The sequence below is a fragment of the Anneissia japonica genome, unplaced genomic scaffold (assembly GCF_011630105.1).
Source record: "Anneissia japonica isolate Jap-2015-1 unplaced genomic scaffold, ASM1163010v1 scaffold287587_len645178_cov120, whole genome shotgun sequence".
Lineage (NCBI taxonomy): Eukaryota > Metazoa > Echinodermata > Crinoidea > Comatulida > Comatulidae > Anneissia > Anneissia japonica.
Window position 1 is genome coordinate 59,345 of NW_022718938.1, and position 18,425 is coordinate 77,769.

General features: G+C 34.6%; 2 protein-coding genes across 3 annotated transcripts in view; one reads left to right on the top strand and one right to left on the bottom strand.

The window, feature by feature from the left end:
- Positions 1-752: 752 nt before the first annotated feature.
- Positions 753-12,517, bottom strand: LOC117110671. Of its 2 annotated transcripts, none has more exons than XM_033253437.1 (7): positions 12,367-12,517; positions 9,127-9,181; positions 7,013-7,174; positions 6,198-6,341; positions 3,107-3,165; positions 2,540-2,744; positions 753-2,256 (listed from the first exon to the last, which is right to left on the bottom strand). In XM_033253437.1, exons 2-7 carry the CDS (start codon positions 9,157-9,159, stop codon positions 2,122-2,124), a joined length of 738 nt encoding a protein of 245 aa, XP_033109328.1. In that variant the 5' UTR covers positions 9,160-9,181; positions 12,367-12,517; the 3' UTR covers positions 753-2,121. The 2 variants fall into 2 exon arrangements, with proteins under 2 accessions (XP_033109328.1, XP_033109329.1); XM_033253438.1 differs by lacking the exon at positions 12,367-12,517 and adding an exon at positions 10,905-11,034.
- A 3,562-nt stretch (positions 12,518-16,079) lies between these two features.
- Positions 16,080-18,425, top strand: part of LOC117110670 (diphthine methyl ester synthase-like) — a 5,867-nt gene continuing 3,521 nt past the window's right edge. Inside the window, exons 1-2 of the mRNA XM_033253436.1 lie at positions 16,080-16,303; positions 17,281-17,405. Of these exons, the coding sequence (XP_033109327.1) occupies positions 16,169-16,303; positions 17,281-17,405 (260 nt within the window). The 5' untranslated portion in view covers positions 16,080-16,168. The remainder of the gene's footprint in view (positions 16,304-17,280; positions 17,406-18,425) is intronic.

Consider the following 18,425-nt stretch of genomic DNA (forward strand, 5'->3'; position numbering starts at 1 on the left):
CCGAACGCCCTCTTGAGGCGTAGCATTGTGTAGTACATAATGTTCCCGACGGTTATTTAGACCTGTTCAACAATGAAGCCTTCGTGGTCTAGTGGTTATGACGCTCGCCATGTCAGCGAGAGGTCGCAGGTTCGAATCCCGTCGGAGGCATTTTATTACACATGACCTTTATAGGACTTTATTCGTTGAAAAGCTACAGGGTAGCCTACGATGTTCCATCATGTCCTTATTTAAACACTTTATATGTACCTTTGATGATTTATAATATATTATATATATATATATATATATATTTTTTTTTTTTCCTCTACTTTTGTAATGTTAGTTATGTTTGAATTCATTGTACTTTTTTAAGTTGTGTGTGGGAAAACCAATAAAACAAACAAACAAACAAACAATAAGATATGCCTGTACTTTGTTCAGCATGGCATTTCATAAATCAAGATGATAAGCTTGACGCTTGATCAAACCAGAGGCAAATTAATATTTTGAACAAAATGTGCATAATGGTAAGGACACACAAATCTATATGTTTAAGAGAACATAAAAACATTCAGTCATTCGCCTTTATTGTTTTTTTTTTTTTAACGTCAATATACTTAGTTCGCCTGTATAAATTATTAGTTTAAGAGGCTCTAATCTGAGACCCGAGTGCCTGCTTACTGTATGTTCATTTTGAAAATACTGATATTGCAACTGAATGTCCCGAGTTTTATTTAAAAATTGTCTGATGACATCCACAGTAATGGGGCTTTTTTGTCATTAGTAATTTATTGTTTCTCTCGTGTAAAGGGAAAAGGTTAATCACCTCATAACTCCATGCTCATATAAACGGCAATATATAAAACAAGGCCAAACAATAGATGTGAAAATAATATTATCAATTAGGCCTGATGGTTTCTGTTTCTTTTTTGGTGAAATAATCCCATTACCTTTCAAATTATTATTTTTATGGTTATTAAAGTTAGAAAATTTGTTTCATAAAAATATCATTACAACTGTCTATTGTATAATTTCTGTTTTGAAATGTTGTTTCTATTATTTGCCACTGGCGTACCTAGGGACATTGTAATAAGGGGTGATGGGGCTGGGGTATGTATGTGAAGTGAGATATGATAAAGTGAGAGGGGGTTGGGGCTACCTGGCACAATAATGTGGTAGGAGGTGACTTTTAAATACTTTAGCACATTTGTTACGAGCTTTTTGTTACGTAAGCCACTGTTTCCGTAACAGCTAATATACATTACCGTATTTATTTAATAGTTGTGGCAACTTAACACATACGCGTTTTACTATGTATATGTATATGTATTAGTATTCTATTACAATATAATCATCAAAGACATCGTAATCATTATCATTATTAATATTATATATTAATATTATTTACATTATATTATTAATTATATTACTATTATAATAATTATCATCATAATCTTTTCTAATGAGAGCATCTCATTTGATCAACCCTTATGGTGCATTTGTTTTCCTTTGTCGTCGGATACCACATACGTTACAAGCTTCCTAATGTGTTCAACCTCGTCCACTCTCACCATTATAAATAATTAATAAGGCAAACAAATTCAAGTCAATTGTCATCATTGATGAATCGAACGGTTTTAAAGACTGAGAATGGTCCCGAACAGAACATACTAAAATCTTGTCAATTTGTAAAGAAAATGAGGAATCAAAAATTCAACTCACACTGTGTTTTAAAATTAATTAATCAACTAATAAATATGATCCGTTACCTGCATCGTTTTATCTCAAACCTGAAAAGATTATTAGCAAAATGAATATTCTTAACCAACATTACACTATTGACATATCATTAATTTAACATTATACTGATAGATTATTAAAATTGATAGTTTTATTATCCTATGTCCCATTTCGTTCACATAATTCATCGAGAAAAAAATAAATGTTTGAAATTATCCCAAACATACGCTAACATTAATACAATCATACAGATATAATAAAAATATATATACATATATATATATATATATATATATATATATATATGTATATATATATATATTATATACACAAAATGAACCACACACTAATTAGAAACAACTATGTGCATGCGCACTAGCATTTCGCAAGAGTCTATCATCAGCGATTATTTGATTTTGTACTGCTCCTTCGCCGTTTGTTTAGTTTTACGTACGCCATGATTGTACAGGGTAGGTAGCCTACATTATTAAACTGATCAGACACTTTCCACCAATTTCTTGAAGAATCTAGAACCTTGAAGAAGAGAATCGATTTAGTTTTTACCATGTTTTTTGTAGTTAAAATGTCCTTTAATGGTTACGTTTAATCGTAAACACACGAATATGTTTATAAACCATATCGGTTAGTCTAACTTGTGTTTAGAGTACAAAATGGGTACCTGGTGGGGGTGCCTGCTCCTGCACTGATTACCGCAGCAACCCTTGTGGACCCAATGACCATGGACAAAAGCGCTTCGTATTTGCAAAGAATCAGCACTATATAAATAAACAAAACAATTTCACAAAATAATTTATACCTTTACAAGTTCGCCGGATCTGACCGACAACTCCTGAACTGTACGACCAAGGAAATCTTCATGAACTTGAGCCAGGCGGTAATTTTCTTGGACTGGTGGATCTGGTTTTTCTGCAATAGGAATCATTCTAGACGAAGTTCCCTGCTCAGAACCTGATGAGCTTGTTGAAGAAGAAAGTGATGCCGTACGAAAGGAAACAGCTTTTCTGAGAAAGGTTGATCGAAAGTGCAAAAATACATTGACAGGATTATGGATTGATTAATGTTTTCCACATACACTACATTTAGACAGAGATTGTCCGAGAACTACAAACAATATTTAAATAAAACTTCGAGTTCTATTCGATTATTTTTTGGAACAGCAAGCGACCAGGGCCTTAATTTAAGCCAGAGGAACTTTCAAAAAACAATTGTGTTATCAATGAGTAAGAGCACAGGAATGCTCGAAATATATAATTTATAGGATGTGAACTATAATATGTATTTAAAAGATGTAAACTGAGAGTTTAAAAAGCTTCGAAAATGCACTTAGTTGACATAGTGATCAATATCATATAATGGTATTTACCGATTTGCTAATGAATGTTTTCTTGCTGACCGATTGAGATCATTTACTACGATGCTTGCCTAGATAAAAGAAATGGTAAAATATATTAAAAAATGAATGTACTTGAACTTAGGATGTCAGAAGTGTAGGCTCATGATATAGGTTGAGTTTATAAGGAGTTAACCATGACGCCGAAAGCATTAGTATAATATAGCAACAACATGTTGTTGAAAAAAACTATGTTTCAAATACTGTTTTTTTTTATATTTCAAAAGAATTCAGTATCCGACATCATTCGCAGACCATTGGTTAGTTTCAACGTTACTGGTGACCATCTTGTTGTATAAACTTCAAAATAATACCAATCAAATTATTAGTACGTGTCCAAAAAACGTGTTTTAGAATTCTGTATTTATATCTGTGCTGGTGACCTAATATATTTCTGCTTGATAGAATTTATAGACGTGTTGCTGGACGTTCTGGTCGGTCGTAGTGTCACGTATTTGCTTCCTAGTGTCTTTTACAGATACCATCATGAAACAGATTCCACGAGCCTTACTCCGTTCAAACAGTTCTTTTGGTGGTACTACACGATCTTCAATCTTCTCAAAATCATACATCTCCTCCCATCCAGATATCTTTGATGTTCTTATAGGAAATACTGTACTACAGGTTGTTTCACGTTTCACTTTTTTAGTACTTCTTAACCGACTTATGATTCAATTGTTCTTAAAGATGAGTTCCGGGCACATGTTTTCACTTATTTTCTGTTTAATTACTCTAAAATAATGATATTCACCCATTCTGGGAGTTCGTGTGAGTGTTGGTAAGGTAAATTAAAGATAAAAAAGAGGCCAATTTTCACGTGGGGGGGGGGGGGTAACTGAAATTACATAGTCAAAATTTACATGCTTTTGTGTGTCAACCGTACTGAAAATAGTGATAATTAATTATCATTTTTATGTGAGTTTACTCAAATTTTTCTTTTTTTGAATTACGTAATTTTATGTAATCTTCAAATAATCCCCACTTGATATTTTTATACTACTGTTGCTAGGTAATCTATCAATACGTTTAACAATAAATTATATTGAATATCAATATTTGAATATATATTGAATAATACTTAGTCAAAACTAACTTTACCTGGGTATGGTTTACGTGGAAACGCACTGTTGCTGCATGCAACATTACTCAGTTTATGCCTATCCTTTCTCGGTATTTGAGTCGATAATAAATCATAACAGTACACATACAGTACTGTACATCAGATTCTTGCTTTTTATAAATTTCCATGGGCGGTTACTTGCGTCAAACTAATATTATATATATATATATATATCTGTCTCTTATACACATCTAGATGTGTATAAGAGACAGCACTACATTTAGACAGAGATTGTAAGGAACCAGAGCTCGTGGTCTGTATCTTGTCTTAGTAATTGAAATTTCTTCACAGAAACCCTTAACAATTAACGATTGGTTATTCCTAGAGATATTTAAGTAGTAGGGCTTTAAAGAAACTAAGTTAGGCCTAACTTAAATATAGTGGCAGGACCATTTTAACCAAGCATCGATAGTCTGGAAAATTACTTGCGGGGCTCCGACAAATAGACATAATCGCAGAATACACAATATTTCTTCGAAGGATTTAAAATGTTCCTTATTTATTGTATCGTGTATTACTCTAACATCTTCATTTGTTCTCTTCCTTCTTGGAGGTGTAATTTTCGCTTACTCTACCTGTAAACGCTCCGGAGTTTCACAAATAAATGTGCTTTTTCTTCGCAAAGCCGATGCTCGCGTGATGGGGAGGAGTGATTGTGAGTTTCCTCCCTATCAGGTCCAATGTGCCTGGAGCGGTAAGGCAAGACTGCTTATGACTGACGCTGCGTGTCTTAAACTGCAATGGTGAAACATTCCTATCATTCGACTATATTTCTACCCCTCCTGTTTTACTCCTAAACTTTTGGATTAAAAAGGAGTTGGCTTTACCCACAAGAACCAGAACGGAAAATGGTTTCAAGGTTACTCCACTATTTAAAACATTGTACAGTCCAAGAATACCATAACTATTATTACCAAACTACTAGAAATTAATAACACTTTGTTTTACCACCCAGCAAACACAAAACGTTCGTATTACGTTCGCGAACGTTGTGGTTAGATGTCACAAAAAAACGTTCACACAACGTTGTAAGAGCGTTTAAACGTTGTGAGGTTGTGAATTTAGGATATAAGTACGTACATATGGTTCTACAGAATAACCTTTTTATCACCAAACTGTAACGTTATTATAACGTTCTTAGAACGTAATATTGGGAAGTTGTTTTTTCTATGTTCTCATCATGATTTTTCACAAGATCTCTTCAAATCGATCTACTTCAAAAGAAAATAAAGAGAACATCCGTCGCCGGACCTCCACTTTAAGCAAAACTTTAAATCTCTTGGTAGGCGGTCATTGAGTGGCTCCTTGTGTTAACTATTTGTGCGAATGGTTACCCAAAACAAGTATAGAAGCTTACAATTATTGCATTACCTTATATATAAAATATTTCTCCTAAAATGAATATTGTAAAAATGTCTTTTAAAATTTTTTTTCTAGCCATGAATATATCTTAACAATTACCAGGCCATGCAGTTTTCTAAAGCTTGTGCTTTCGAAAAAAACACTTCATATAGTGTTTTCTGTGTTTTAAACTTCAGATCAACTCATTGGTTCCTGGGACACATGTGTGCTGTCGTACAAGCAAATCTAACTTCACCATAACTGTGATAGTTCTCACACAATACTCTTGTCATACTACGGCACTTTTCATTCCTCCCAGACAATTTGAAAATATAATAACATGATTACTCATAACATCAATGGCTAAATTTATTCGATTCTACAAGAAAGGCCATAAGAATTAAAAAGGGAAAAACAAAATAAAATAATTGTAGGAGTTGGAAAACTGAAATCTCATAGAATAACAAAGATCATAATTTAAAAAGTAAAAAAAAAAAATGTCATTTGTGTATTAGAAACATTGATACTGTTTATATTATAATTATTAATATATTTATGGAATCTAAGAAAAGGAAAGGCATTATAGAGGATGAGCTTTCTTACCATAGTTTCTGTGCATTTTAATATCAAAATATCTGATGTACGCTTTCCAGTTTTTGCATATAATATAATAAGGCCTTTATGTGCCTCTGTAGTCAGTGTCTCGGCATGCAAAACATATTTAAGTTTAAAAGTCGAAATTACATCCTGTCAGAGAAAAACATACCATCATAATTTTGAAATATAGTGCTAGGCCTATAGTAACAATAGTATGAACCAGATTAATAATTTTATGAAAAACGATTATATTAATATACAGTATTATATTTTATATGACAAATGATATGATTGATATATGATATGATATACTATGCTATATGCTATGTTATATATGATATCTGATATGGTACAAGATTTGATATACTGATATGATACTACCAATTTTTTACTACCAATCATGAATGATTTGATCATACTCATATCATAATGATAATGGTAGCTGCCAGCGACCGAAACAGTCATGTAAGTTTCTAAACTTTTAGTCTAAATTGCAGAACCATTCACAGAATAGGCCTACTAATTATCATTATATTTTATATTAATGCTATCTCTATTATTATTTGTGTATTTTATCTAAGTAAGTAAGTTACGTTATTGCTTCTTTTTTGTAACAGAGGCACAACCGTAAAGGATGCGCAGCAATAACAAAATCAGTATAAGCTTAATTACTGTGATTAAATATAACAGTAAAATACTGCATAGAACGAAATATAGGCCTATATAAAAATGGGCTTACGAATTAAAAAAAAATTATGTTTTGATATAGAAATGATGTTTTTATACCACTGGAAATATTTGTGATGTTGTGTGCAGTTTACCTTCCGCAGTTTGTCAATCATATTCAGCTTTCTTTCACCTTCTAACAATTCCAAAACAACATCTTGATGGCAGACCTCACCGGCCTCATCCAGACGCTTAAGATCTTTCAAGACGTCACCAGTAGTCAGTTTACGGCTGTCATTAGTGATAGTTTTAATGTGCTACATCAAAAATAAAAAGGACAAATTAATATAACTCAGAAGTGTTTCTTTTAATAAACGAAGTTATGATAAACTACTACTACAGAAGTAAGCTAGTCAATAGGGGGCTCTGCGGAACCAACCCCCTCCCCCACAACCCTCTATGAGAAAATATACTAGTACAGCGCGGTAAACGATAAATGATATTTTCATTTAAATCAACTACGCCTATCTGGCCTTCTAATTTTCTCCATGAAATGATTATTTGCTCTCTTTCGATCTGTTAGTTTAAGTTATTTTTATGCAATCAGCGCACACAGAATCTAGTTTGTAGTATTGATATTAAATAAAGCGTTGGAGATTAATATTAGTATAAAGACGAGACCGGTGTCAAACATTAGCATTCAAAAATAGTCTTTTCATCATCTTGCCAAATATTTCTGACTGTGGTCAAGGGTGGCGCAAGGATTTTCCCCGTAAATTTGACAATTCAGGGGTTTCAAAGGCTTAATATTTAATCGATTTTAGAGTCTATTAAAATGCAGAAAATACAGGTAATTTCTTTTTCTCCCCGACGAATTGTGGCTTTTCTCTCCGACGGGGGCCGCCGGGGGCCCCCCCCCCCCCCCCCCCGCTGGCGCCACTACTGACTGTGCTACTGTAATCATCTATATATTTTTCAACACATGTACAATAAATGTTCATATCAGGGCCGGCGGAACGGTTTTTCAAATGTGGGTGGCCCACTAGTAAGATCAGTTGGATCTGGGTTCAAATTTAGGGGATGGGGGTCCTTAAAAAAAACCCCTAAAAAGTAAGGGGTCTCCCCCGGGAAAAATGTTGGTTCCAAGATGGCGGGAAATGAGCTTTCCCGACTATCGATCTAGGTGCCTTTTATTAATGACTTTAAAGTTCTTCAAAATTTAAGATTTTCCCCCTCTTCTTAAAAACGGTCAGGTGAACTCTTATCCTTATTACAGTAAATAGGCCGGTTATGTGTGTGTATACATACATGAAAAATTGAGTAGTTGCATACGTATTCTATTTTCCTTGAATCGATAAACCCCAAAGAGAAATGGGGTCCAAAATTTTGATTCCTAGAATATGGCGGGAAATTAGCTTTCCTGACGTCTGAGGTGTCTTTTAATGACTTATAAGTTCATCAAAATTCAAGATTTACCACTCTTGATAACGATTTCATGAATCGATGATTCCCGAAGAGAAAGGGGGCCCGGGTTCTCCGGGAAAATTTCAATTTCCAAATGGCTGGAAATGAGCTTTCCCGAATTCTGAAGTGTCTTTTAATGACATTTAAGTTTTTCAAAATTCAAGGATTTTCCACTTGAAAACGGTTAGGTAAATTTTTCTCATTCTTATTGTAAATAGGCTTATTATGTGTGTACCGGTATACATTCGTTCATTGCATCGGCCTACTATTCTTTTTTTCCATGAATCGACGAACCTGAGAATAAAAGGGGTCGGGTGTCTTCCCCTAGAAAATTATGATTTCTTGATGGGGAGAAATGAGCTTTCCCGAATTTTATTTTCTTATTGTGAAAAAAAAAATCAGCTCACGGGTCCTGAAAAAAGTAGGTCATAGAATTCTTTCTTTTAAAATATATTTTTGCTTTTTTTTTTTGCTCAAGGGAGTGGGTCAAGACCCTTGACCCCCAGATCCGCCAATGTGAATTGCGAGAAAATGTAGCTCGGTCGGGGATCGACTGGATAAACACTCTCTTTTCCCTCTCCTTCTCCTCCCCTCTTTCTTTCCTTGCATTTCTTTCCGATCATACAAAAATCTCCATAAACATTATATATTATTTTGCCAAAATGTAGTGGGGGGTGGAAACTGGCCCACACGCCCCCTCCCCCACCCCTACCCGCTGTTCCGCTGGCAATGCATATCATTGATGCTATAGGCACATACCGGTACTGTAAATTTGTTTCTAAAAAAAAAAAAAAAAATCACATACCTGGGCAGCGTATCGTCTTTCGTTTATCGACATGTCATTCCGCAATTTGTCCTTTCTGGAAATAATAGGGATTTCTTTAAAAACATTTTAATAGAAGACTTATATTAAAACATGATACTCTACGATTGACAATGCTCAAACCAAGGCTATACAGCAGCGTTTAATTCACCTATAGTATTCAACACTAAATTCTTTTCAGGCCTAATAATCTTGTTTGCCTTCCAAAAGCTTTATACTGTAGACTTTACATTGATTACTTTCTATTGACTACTGTAAGCTGTGTGTATATCTGTCGTTTGAAATAGATTAGGTCAATTTCATGAGTATTATCGATGAAGATTTAAACAAATAAATTGGTTTTAGCAGTACTGTTCACTGTGTACCAACAGGCATGCAGTATCAACCATTAATTAGTTTCAAAGAAATAATAATTGTGGTATTCCCTGGTTGGACTGTAAGTTTTGGCTGAGAATACCAAGGGTAACCCGCGAAAGTTCTCCTGAAGGTGATTAGGCAGTACACCGAGAGAAAATCCCCTCTTTTTTCCGAAGAGTGTACTGTACTGTACTTTTTAACGTGTATGAGACCAACTGCAAAACGTCTTTTCTGAAAGACGGTGCGATTTTTTCATAGAGTTGTAATAAGAATAGTAGGCCCTATATAGCTCTGACTTTTTTTATACTTGCATCTCAGCCTTCCAGCTGAAACATAAGAGTAGATGGTGAAGTGAACAAGATAACATAGGTTAACAATGAATCTGCATTGTTCAGCGTACACATAGTAGTTTAGCCGACTGAAATATGCTGCTTTCAAAATAAGTTAATATAGAATAGTCTTTATTGCATACATTTTATATAAAATATGTTTACTTTTGACGCATATAAGGTACATAATAATAAATAACACACAATACCACCATAATAATAAAAAAAAGATTATCTTTTGAATAAAAAGTATACGAAAGCTAGTTGTTTACACAAGATATCTAGTGTATGTGCTACATTTCAGAGAACTGGTCATAAAACTGTTTAGGTGAATTTCTTCTGTTCTCTGGTAAATAGCCTCCCTTCCTCAAAATGAATAATCATTTCTTCAAGTATATTGGTGGCATATTTTGTGATTCGTGTTCTAAGGTTAAGTTCCATATTAATACACAATTTGCTTATTTATATTATATTACTGTTCCAAAGCCTTCTAAATGTGGAAATACCCTTGATGATTATTTTATCGTTACAGTTATTGTTAAATCTTTTTAAAGTTTGTTCTAATCTCACGACTAAAAACAACTCCACTATATTAAACAAGGAATAAAGAGAAATTCATTGTTCCATCCTGTAATTGGCATGTTGCTTGCTGTATATGAGGCGAAAAAATGTGCCATTGACTGAATCATCAGTATACCTAAAAAAATATTATTAATTTATGTACAGTATTAACACTAAAAGCAAAATGATCCGTCTTTATTGTTACTAAATATACAAGTAGTTTTAAAAGACTGACGTAGGCTATGTATACAGGGAGTTGCTAACAACTCCCTGGTATACGTTACAGAGTAACATATTGTCAAATTGTTTGATTAGATAAACCATGACAAGATGTCACTCTGCAACGTATCATACTACGTTACAGAGTAACGCCTTGCCGTCATGATTTGTAAAAAAAAAAAAAAAAGAAAAAAAAAATCAGTGATAGGCCTATATCAACGTGACAATAGCAATATCATTAATAACTTAATAACTTTTTTGAATCTAAATTTTGAACAAAAATAATTGTACCACCGTTCAAACTTCCTAATAGCATTTCTATATCATAATAGTGACATTCCGATATTGATCTCCACACCTGTTTACATGTGTCATTCACTGAATCATCAGCTGTTGAACAAGTAATTGATTACTATATTATCAACATAAGAATTGGTATTGAAGGGTGCCTCTGAAAGCAAACATATTTTTTTAAATTTTGTTGTGTCATTTCTAAAGACGAACTTTAGTATAGTATCGTCACTATTCATCTACAATGTGGCGTACGTGGCAATGTGACATAGGCCTACAGTACATAAACACGATCAGAGGGTGAATAACAACTAATTCTGTAGGTATAGTTGTCCACAACAACAATAGTCTCTTTCAAGACTGTGGCTACGTACTGTATCTCAACTGATTGTTGATAGTGTTTGTACAAATTTATTCCCAGTCCGACGTGGATGTTGGACACAGCCAATTTGTTCAGAGTTTAAATTGAGTCAGTATGTTTCGACCTCCAATTCAAGACCACCTTTGGGACCTAAAATGAGGAGTGGTCTGGGGGTTCCGTCTCCAATTAGAGAGCTACATTTGTATTAATTAAAATAATGAAGGTTCGACAGTTGGTATTTTTAATTAGTGGTCTCGAATTTGTCTCTAATGCCCCGCGATTAGAGGGGGGGGGGGAAGCAGAGTGAACATTTTATTTCAGTATTCTGTTCTTACAGTGCCGAATCGGATATTCATATCAACCGAATGTAAACCGAATTCGTAATTCAGCTGCAAAGCTACTATGATGGTATTTTGAAATAAAACTTGAACTAAATAAATTACAACTAGTTGGCTGTCCAATTCAAGCGCCAATGAACCTGAAAATTTGGGTGGTCTGGGTTCGGGGTCCAATTTAAAGGGTTTTCTTTGTGTGAACGATTGAAGATTGTTAGCTGGTACTGTTTGAAGTGGTGTTAAATTAGAGGAGATTAACTGACCCATCATCCTGACGTCTCTTGTTTTGTTTGGAGAGCAGAGATGGAGGAAGAATAATATTATGAATATACCTACATAAAATAATAAATCATCACAAACTTATTATAACCGATGCATGCATGGTACATTTCTTGAGAGCTCTTGTAAATTTCCCTGAGAGATATTTATTTGTTTATTTTTTTGAGGAGTGGAGAACGTCGAGAGATAAACAGGGTCCACGATCACTCTTTGTGTGAACGCAGTACCAACATGTAACAGGTACGGGAAAAATAACAAGATGAAACATTCCTCCTCTATGGTGAAACTATAAATAAGTACTTTCATTGTAGGCCTACGGCATTCGTTCAGGATGGGTGCAGACCCCATTTGCAATAGTCATAATAGAATGTCTAGAGCCTTAAATGAAATTTCACTCATTGCTCGCACCATGACACTAATATTATTTTCGAAGATAAGGCAATCTAAAATTTAAAACAAAATCAACAATATATTACTTTACTAAACTCACCGTAGCAACAATTCAGTTGACGTAAAATTATGTTATAAGCCTCTGTTCCACCACAACTATACCAGCACCGCAACACCTCCTGATGACAGCCAGTCGTCGTATCCGTGCAAGTTAACTCGAATTGTGGTTTTGATTGTTGGAGAGAACAATAGAGGCAGGAACCTTGTATGGTGATACAAAGGAAAATTAGATTCGATTCGGTGCATTTGTATTTCACACTCACCTATGCCACGATCTCCCTCTCATTGAAGCAATGAACTGAATCATAAAGAATCAGGTCTTGGTGCTTGGTACTTGGGATTTACAATTCATAAAAACACAATAGTTACTAAACATACTTTTCTTTTTCTTGATTCATAAATAAAGTTAAATACTGTAATATCATGCATTAATTGCTGGTCACTTCCAACTATAGTTCCAACTCAAGGAATGTTTAATAAAATAATAATAATAATAATAATATATTAATACCGATCACATTTTCTCCATCTCTTCCTTCAGAGGCATTTGTGAATGGGATTGCTTATCTGGAAATTGGTAAAAGGTAAAATTTTAGGGGGGGGGCAATATGCTGGGGTGGCCCGAGGTAGGCGCGGTCGGGCGTTGTTCAAAATACCTCGAAAGTGGTCCAGGGGCGAAGCCCCCGAAAATGACGATTTAGGGGTTTCCCTGGCTTATATAATCGATTTTATAGGTGAACTGTCTACTGATAAGTAGAAAATGCATATCACTTTTTTCTCCGCAATGGTTTTTCTTCTTTATTTTGGGGGAGGGGGAACTCTCCCCGCCCTCCCCTAGAAAATCTTCCCCCGCCCTCCCCTAGATACGCCACTGGGGCTGCTGTAAGACAATTTATAATTATGGTACGCCTATATGGCTGGAAATGGCACTTAACTCTAAGACTAAGATTCGTAAATAAATCGAGGTCGAGTAAAATAAATCCCCACATATTGGACACCCAGTCTAGAATTGCAACGTACCACTTTCCACCCGGCGTGGTGTTTCGGATTTCTAACTGCATGTGTCTAAAACATAGGCCTACATACAAATGACTACCGGTACATAAAATTATAGCACAATGGTAATAAAACATTGTTAGATTTAAACGTAAACAAATAACGTAGGCCTACAGCGGACAATGAAAACAAGTTCATAATATTATTTGGCATTGAATATACTAAATTTATTAAAGGTAAATGTTATATGATAAATAAATTCAATTAATGCAAATTGTGAATACGAACGAAGCGCTTTATATTCGTGGATGAGATGGGTACGCGTCAAAATCATCAACTCGAGAATGTATAAAATAAGCCTATACTGCACTGATTGGGAACAGGGTAAGCAAAATAATTAATCCAAAATAGTGGAGGCCAGGGAAGGACTTTTAAAGATGGGAGTCGATTACACCTCAGCCTCACAATGGTTGGGGATGAGGTAAGAAAACTTATGATGACCGATGATGGCACTCTCAGAATTAAACGAGAATTTAAAGATAATTTTAGTATAGTATATTCAACTAAAGATGAAATTCTTCTGGGCCAATTTAGTGAAACCTAGAAAGAAGATGTTTGTACGCGGTGAGTCATTGACACGTAAGTGGCGGGGAAAACACTAAAGTTCTTCCAAAAGCAATAACGTTAATAGTCTTTTGTACGACCAGGATGTTCGTACGACGAATTGGAGGCAGTCAGTTGGAAACTGCTTTGATTAGTTTTGGTGGATGGATTTATGGAGATGTCTTGAATTTTCTACCCCTAAAAATATGGACCTTTGGTAATTTGGGGGGGGGGGTGTACCCATCGCACTCCCCCCCCCCCCACCTTGCGTACGGGCCTGAGGGAGTTTTTGTCTGATCCTAACGAGGAGAGACACAGACGTGTCCGAAATATTCGTTTTTAATAATTGGATGTCTCATATATATTCCAGTACGTCCGACGACATATGCAAAAAAGTTCAAATATCTGCAGGTGATGATACTAAAGTCTTGGATTATGACAAATCCAGATGTAATTTGCAGGTCTCGTTGAACAATGTTTGAATAGTCACGTACATTACATTACCTTTTAATCCGGAGAAATATAAGATTCTGTATGTTTGGAAGAAACGTGAAATGTGATTACTTCACAAAAAGATAACACGTCATAAACGTCCGTACGCAGGATGTTTATTTGGTGGGTGCGAATTTGTAGAGAGTAGACCAAAATGGCAGGGGACTCCTAAGGGGCAGAGCTCTGCTGGGGTCGAGGGAGTGGAGCTCAGACATTTTTTTTTAATTATTTGACGTCTTAATCGATTTCTCAAGATGCAATATGAAGTATTAAACAGTTTACTGAGGAAAGAAAATTTATGATTATGGCACCTCTAGATGGCCAGAAGTTGCACTCTTAGACTTAAAATTATATATATTTTGTTATGCTTCTTTTTAATTTTTTTTGGAAAAGTAGCGGGTGATTTTTTTAATCAGCCACTGATCATCACACATTGCTGCTGCTGTAGTGGATAAACTTGGTTAGATAGAGGACCCAGAGGGTAGGTACCGTTGGTGCTGTCTCTTATACACATCTAGATGTGTATAAGAGACAGAGCAAGGCTAGACTAGAATGATGTCCTAAAATTTTCATTTAGCTCTAGCGGTTAATTCCCTAACGCTCTTAATTCCTGCCATCCAATGTTGTAATGACGGCTTAAATGAATTTAAAATTTTGCTTAACGATCACTAAATACTTAAAAATAATGAAATAAATAGATTAACAAGTATTTCTTTCAAGATTAGTTTAGTTAACTTCATTTATATACAGTTTAATACTAATTGTCATCATTCATTTTCTTATGCTATTTTTATTCATTGAAAACCCCCAACGTCTACAGTTTGATGAGTCAAGAAGTTTTGGATGGGTCATATAAGCTATGCTTACCAACCGACCCCAAAACATCAAGCAAGTAATTATGGAAGGCGCTATACAATAATATTCTGTCATTACTACTTTTTAGAAGATTATTTATCTCGTTTCTAATACTTTCAATTGAGCAGATTTATATTTTTGATAAACTAAATACTAGGCATATTTGATTGACGAAATAAAATATCTTGCATACATATTATATAATGGATTGTCGTTGTCGTTATCGTTGGTAGAACCCTCATTTAGAACACACCTATTAATGGGACACTTTTTTTTTCTTCACGAAATCAGATACAGTTGTGTTTGACTCCTGTCTATTAATAAATTACTGGTTCACTCTTTTGAAAGGAACACTCTCATGCAGGAGAGGTTTCGACCATACAACAGATCAAAAGTTACAAGTAAAGATAAAATTCATAAAAAAGAGATAATAATGAAATAAAAATATTCCAAATGCAATAATGACATTATTATTATTATTATTATTATTATTATTATTATTATTATTATTATTATTATTATTATTATTATTATTATATAATATAAGTATAAAATCTTAACTAAAATAAATAAATAATAAATAAAGTAAAGGCAATGTATAATGGAGAACATACACATCAAATACACTACACAAATATATGCCCATGCATATAATCATAAAGAAAGAAAAAAAAAACTTATAAACTAATAACATTATTGGCAGGGTCATTTAAAACGTTTTTTTCGTTGTTCCCATACGTCTCCATATTCTAATACAGTAGTAACTCAGAAGTGTCAATATGAGTCAGTTTTCTGTAGCGTAAGCATGATGTTAGCGTCTGGTCCATCAAGTCTACGACACATGGTGCAGTTGCAGAACGTAAACAAGACGAGACTGCCGGTGTTTAAGACTGAAAATGCTTTATTTCGTCGGGTTAGGACTTGGTGATGCAACAGATATAACAGTTAAAGGACTTGAGACTGTCAAGAAATGTAGTCGTGTCTATTTAGAGGCGTATACATCCATTCTTGGTGTTGAAAAAGACAAACTGGTAAGAAACGTTCGAAGTACCAACCAAGGGCAGGCCTAGGCTAGGTAGTTAGGCTAGGCCTAGCTAGCCAACAACAACAAGGCCTCCAACTAGCCTAGCATTAGGCCTAGGAACTAGCACTGCTCAGAGTGCAGTGGTAGCTAGCACAAGTGGACCAGCACTACCGAATATACATAGCTTGTACTAGGCCCACACATACGTTTTGTTTTGATTCAGTTTATTTAATTAATGCAAATATGGTGACATCAATCATCAGACATTCCAACCCCTAGGAAGCCCGTTAGGTAGACCCATTAGACCTAAAAAAATTGGGAGACGGGAGAATATGCAGGTAAAGGGGGGGGGGGGCCCACCGTTCCCACCAATTGGTGAAAATCGCCCTCAACGTCGAAATATTCTGATAGCATTAACGTCTTTCGAGAGGTGTATTAATATATTAAATTTATAAGATATTCTCATCCATGTGGCCTAGAAATTTAAAGTACTTTGCCATGCGAATCCCATGTTTTTTACAATCTAGGTCTAGCCTAGTCTGTAGTTTTTGAAATTCGGGAGAACTAAAACAAAATAATAATCAGAATAAATTTCCATGATTCCTTACATAGACAAAGTCATGGAATTTGTTATCAGACAGCGGGGGGATTGGGACAGCTGTCCCCGTTGGATAGCCCACCCTGCTTGTCCGATGCCATGACCAACAATATTTATTCGATTATTAATTTGCCTATCCAAATAACGTTGTTTTGGTTATTGCTCCAATTGCTCCATTGTGGTCTAATAGAAGCCCTCTAATCATTAAGGGATGCCGACTATTTAGGTTGTGAAAGGTTGCAGTTGTTTTTCACTATGCTCTAGGCCAATAATTATTTATATGGTAGCTCAAGCAGGTCGGATAACATGTACTCACGGGCCAGAAATAGCCTGCGGTTACAAGTTGAGTACATTCATTTGTCATTAACTTTGTAACTTAATTTCAGGAGGAGTTTTATGGAAAAGATGTAATCTTGGCTGATCGGGACATGGTGGAGCAAAATTCAGAGGAAATATTTCAAAACACTAGTGAAGAAGATGTTGCATTTCTAGTTGTTGGAGATCCATTTGGGTGATTAGGGCACATAGAAAAAACTGTTAGATTTTCACTCCCACCCATGTCAAAAATTTGGAAAATATTGATGCGGGAATAAAAAAAAAATTCTGTTTGCAGCATCATTTATTTCATCAACATAAAGAAAACAATGCAATTTTGTGACTGGAAGTACATTTTCTTTAAAAAACCATAAAATTAAACCAGTTTTTATACAATATTTACAATATTCGTGAAAAATTAAAACAGTCTATCCCTCATCGATTAAAAAAAAAAGGAATATTCTATTGTTCTGATAAAAAAAAAAATAAAATAAAAAATATGCCCACCCTTATCACTTAAAAAAAAAGAAGAAAAGAGTGATTGTCTAATAATTGTTTCTATGTACCCTTAGATATATTTTTATTAAAGTTTTGTATTGTCCCCTGAAAATAACAAAAAACTAACATACAATTTAATATTAGCTTGAGCATAGGAATTATTGAATTTAAAAAATGCGTACCCTTATTTTTATAGTGAATAATTATAATAAAAATAATAAAACACTTCCAGTGACTGGAAGTGTGTTTATCATTTTTTGCTGTAAAATTGTGGGTAAACATTTTTAAAATGTACAAATTTCTATCATGTTGAAGTTGATAATTTTGATGTTACTTCAAAATGAGCAAGTTAATTTCAAAAATAATTATAAAGATTTTTTATTTATTTTACTTGGGACAATTACATCTTTAAACAGGCCTGTTGTGAATGGGTGGAGAGGTTCTTTTTCCAGGGAAAGGGACCAAACTTGGCCTAGGGTGCCTCTCCACCGGTGTCCAGGGGTAGAGTCCTTGTGGGCGGGGAAGAGTGATCTGGGCGTCATTATTAACGCTATTTTAATAGATTTGAATGAATATTTGTTTTTAATGCAAATATTCTCAGTATTTATAGCTGTAATTTTATATGGAATTGGCAAAGCTATAAATTTGATTGAATTTCCATTCTAGATGGACCTCCAGCACTGGATTGGGGTGGGGGAAGTTTTTTATCTGAACACCA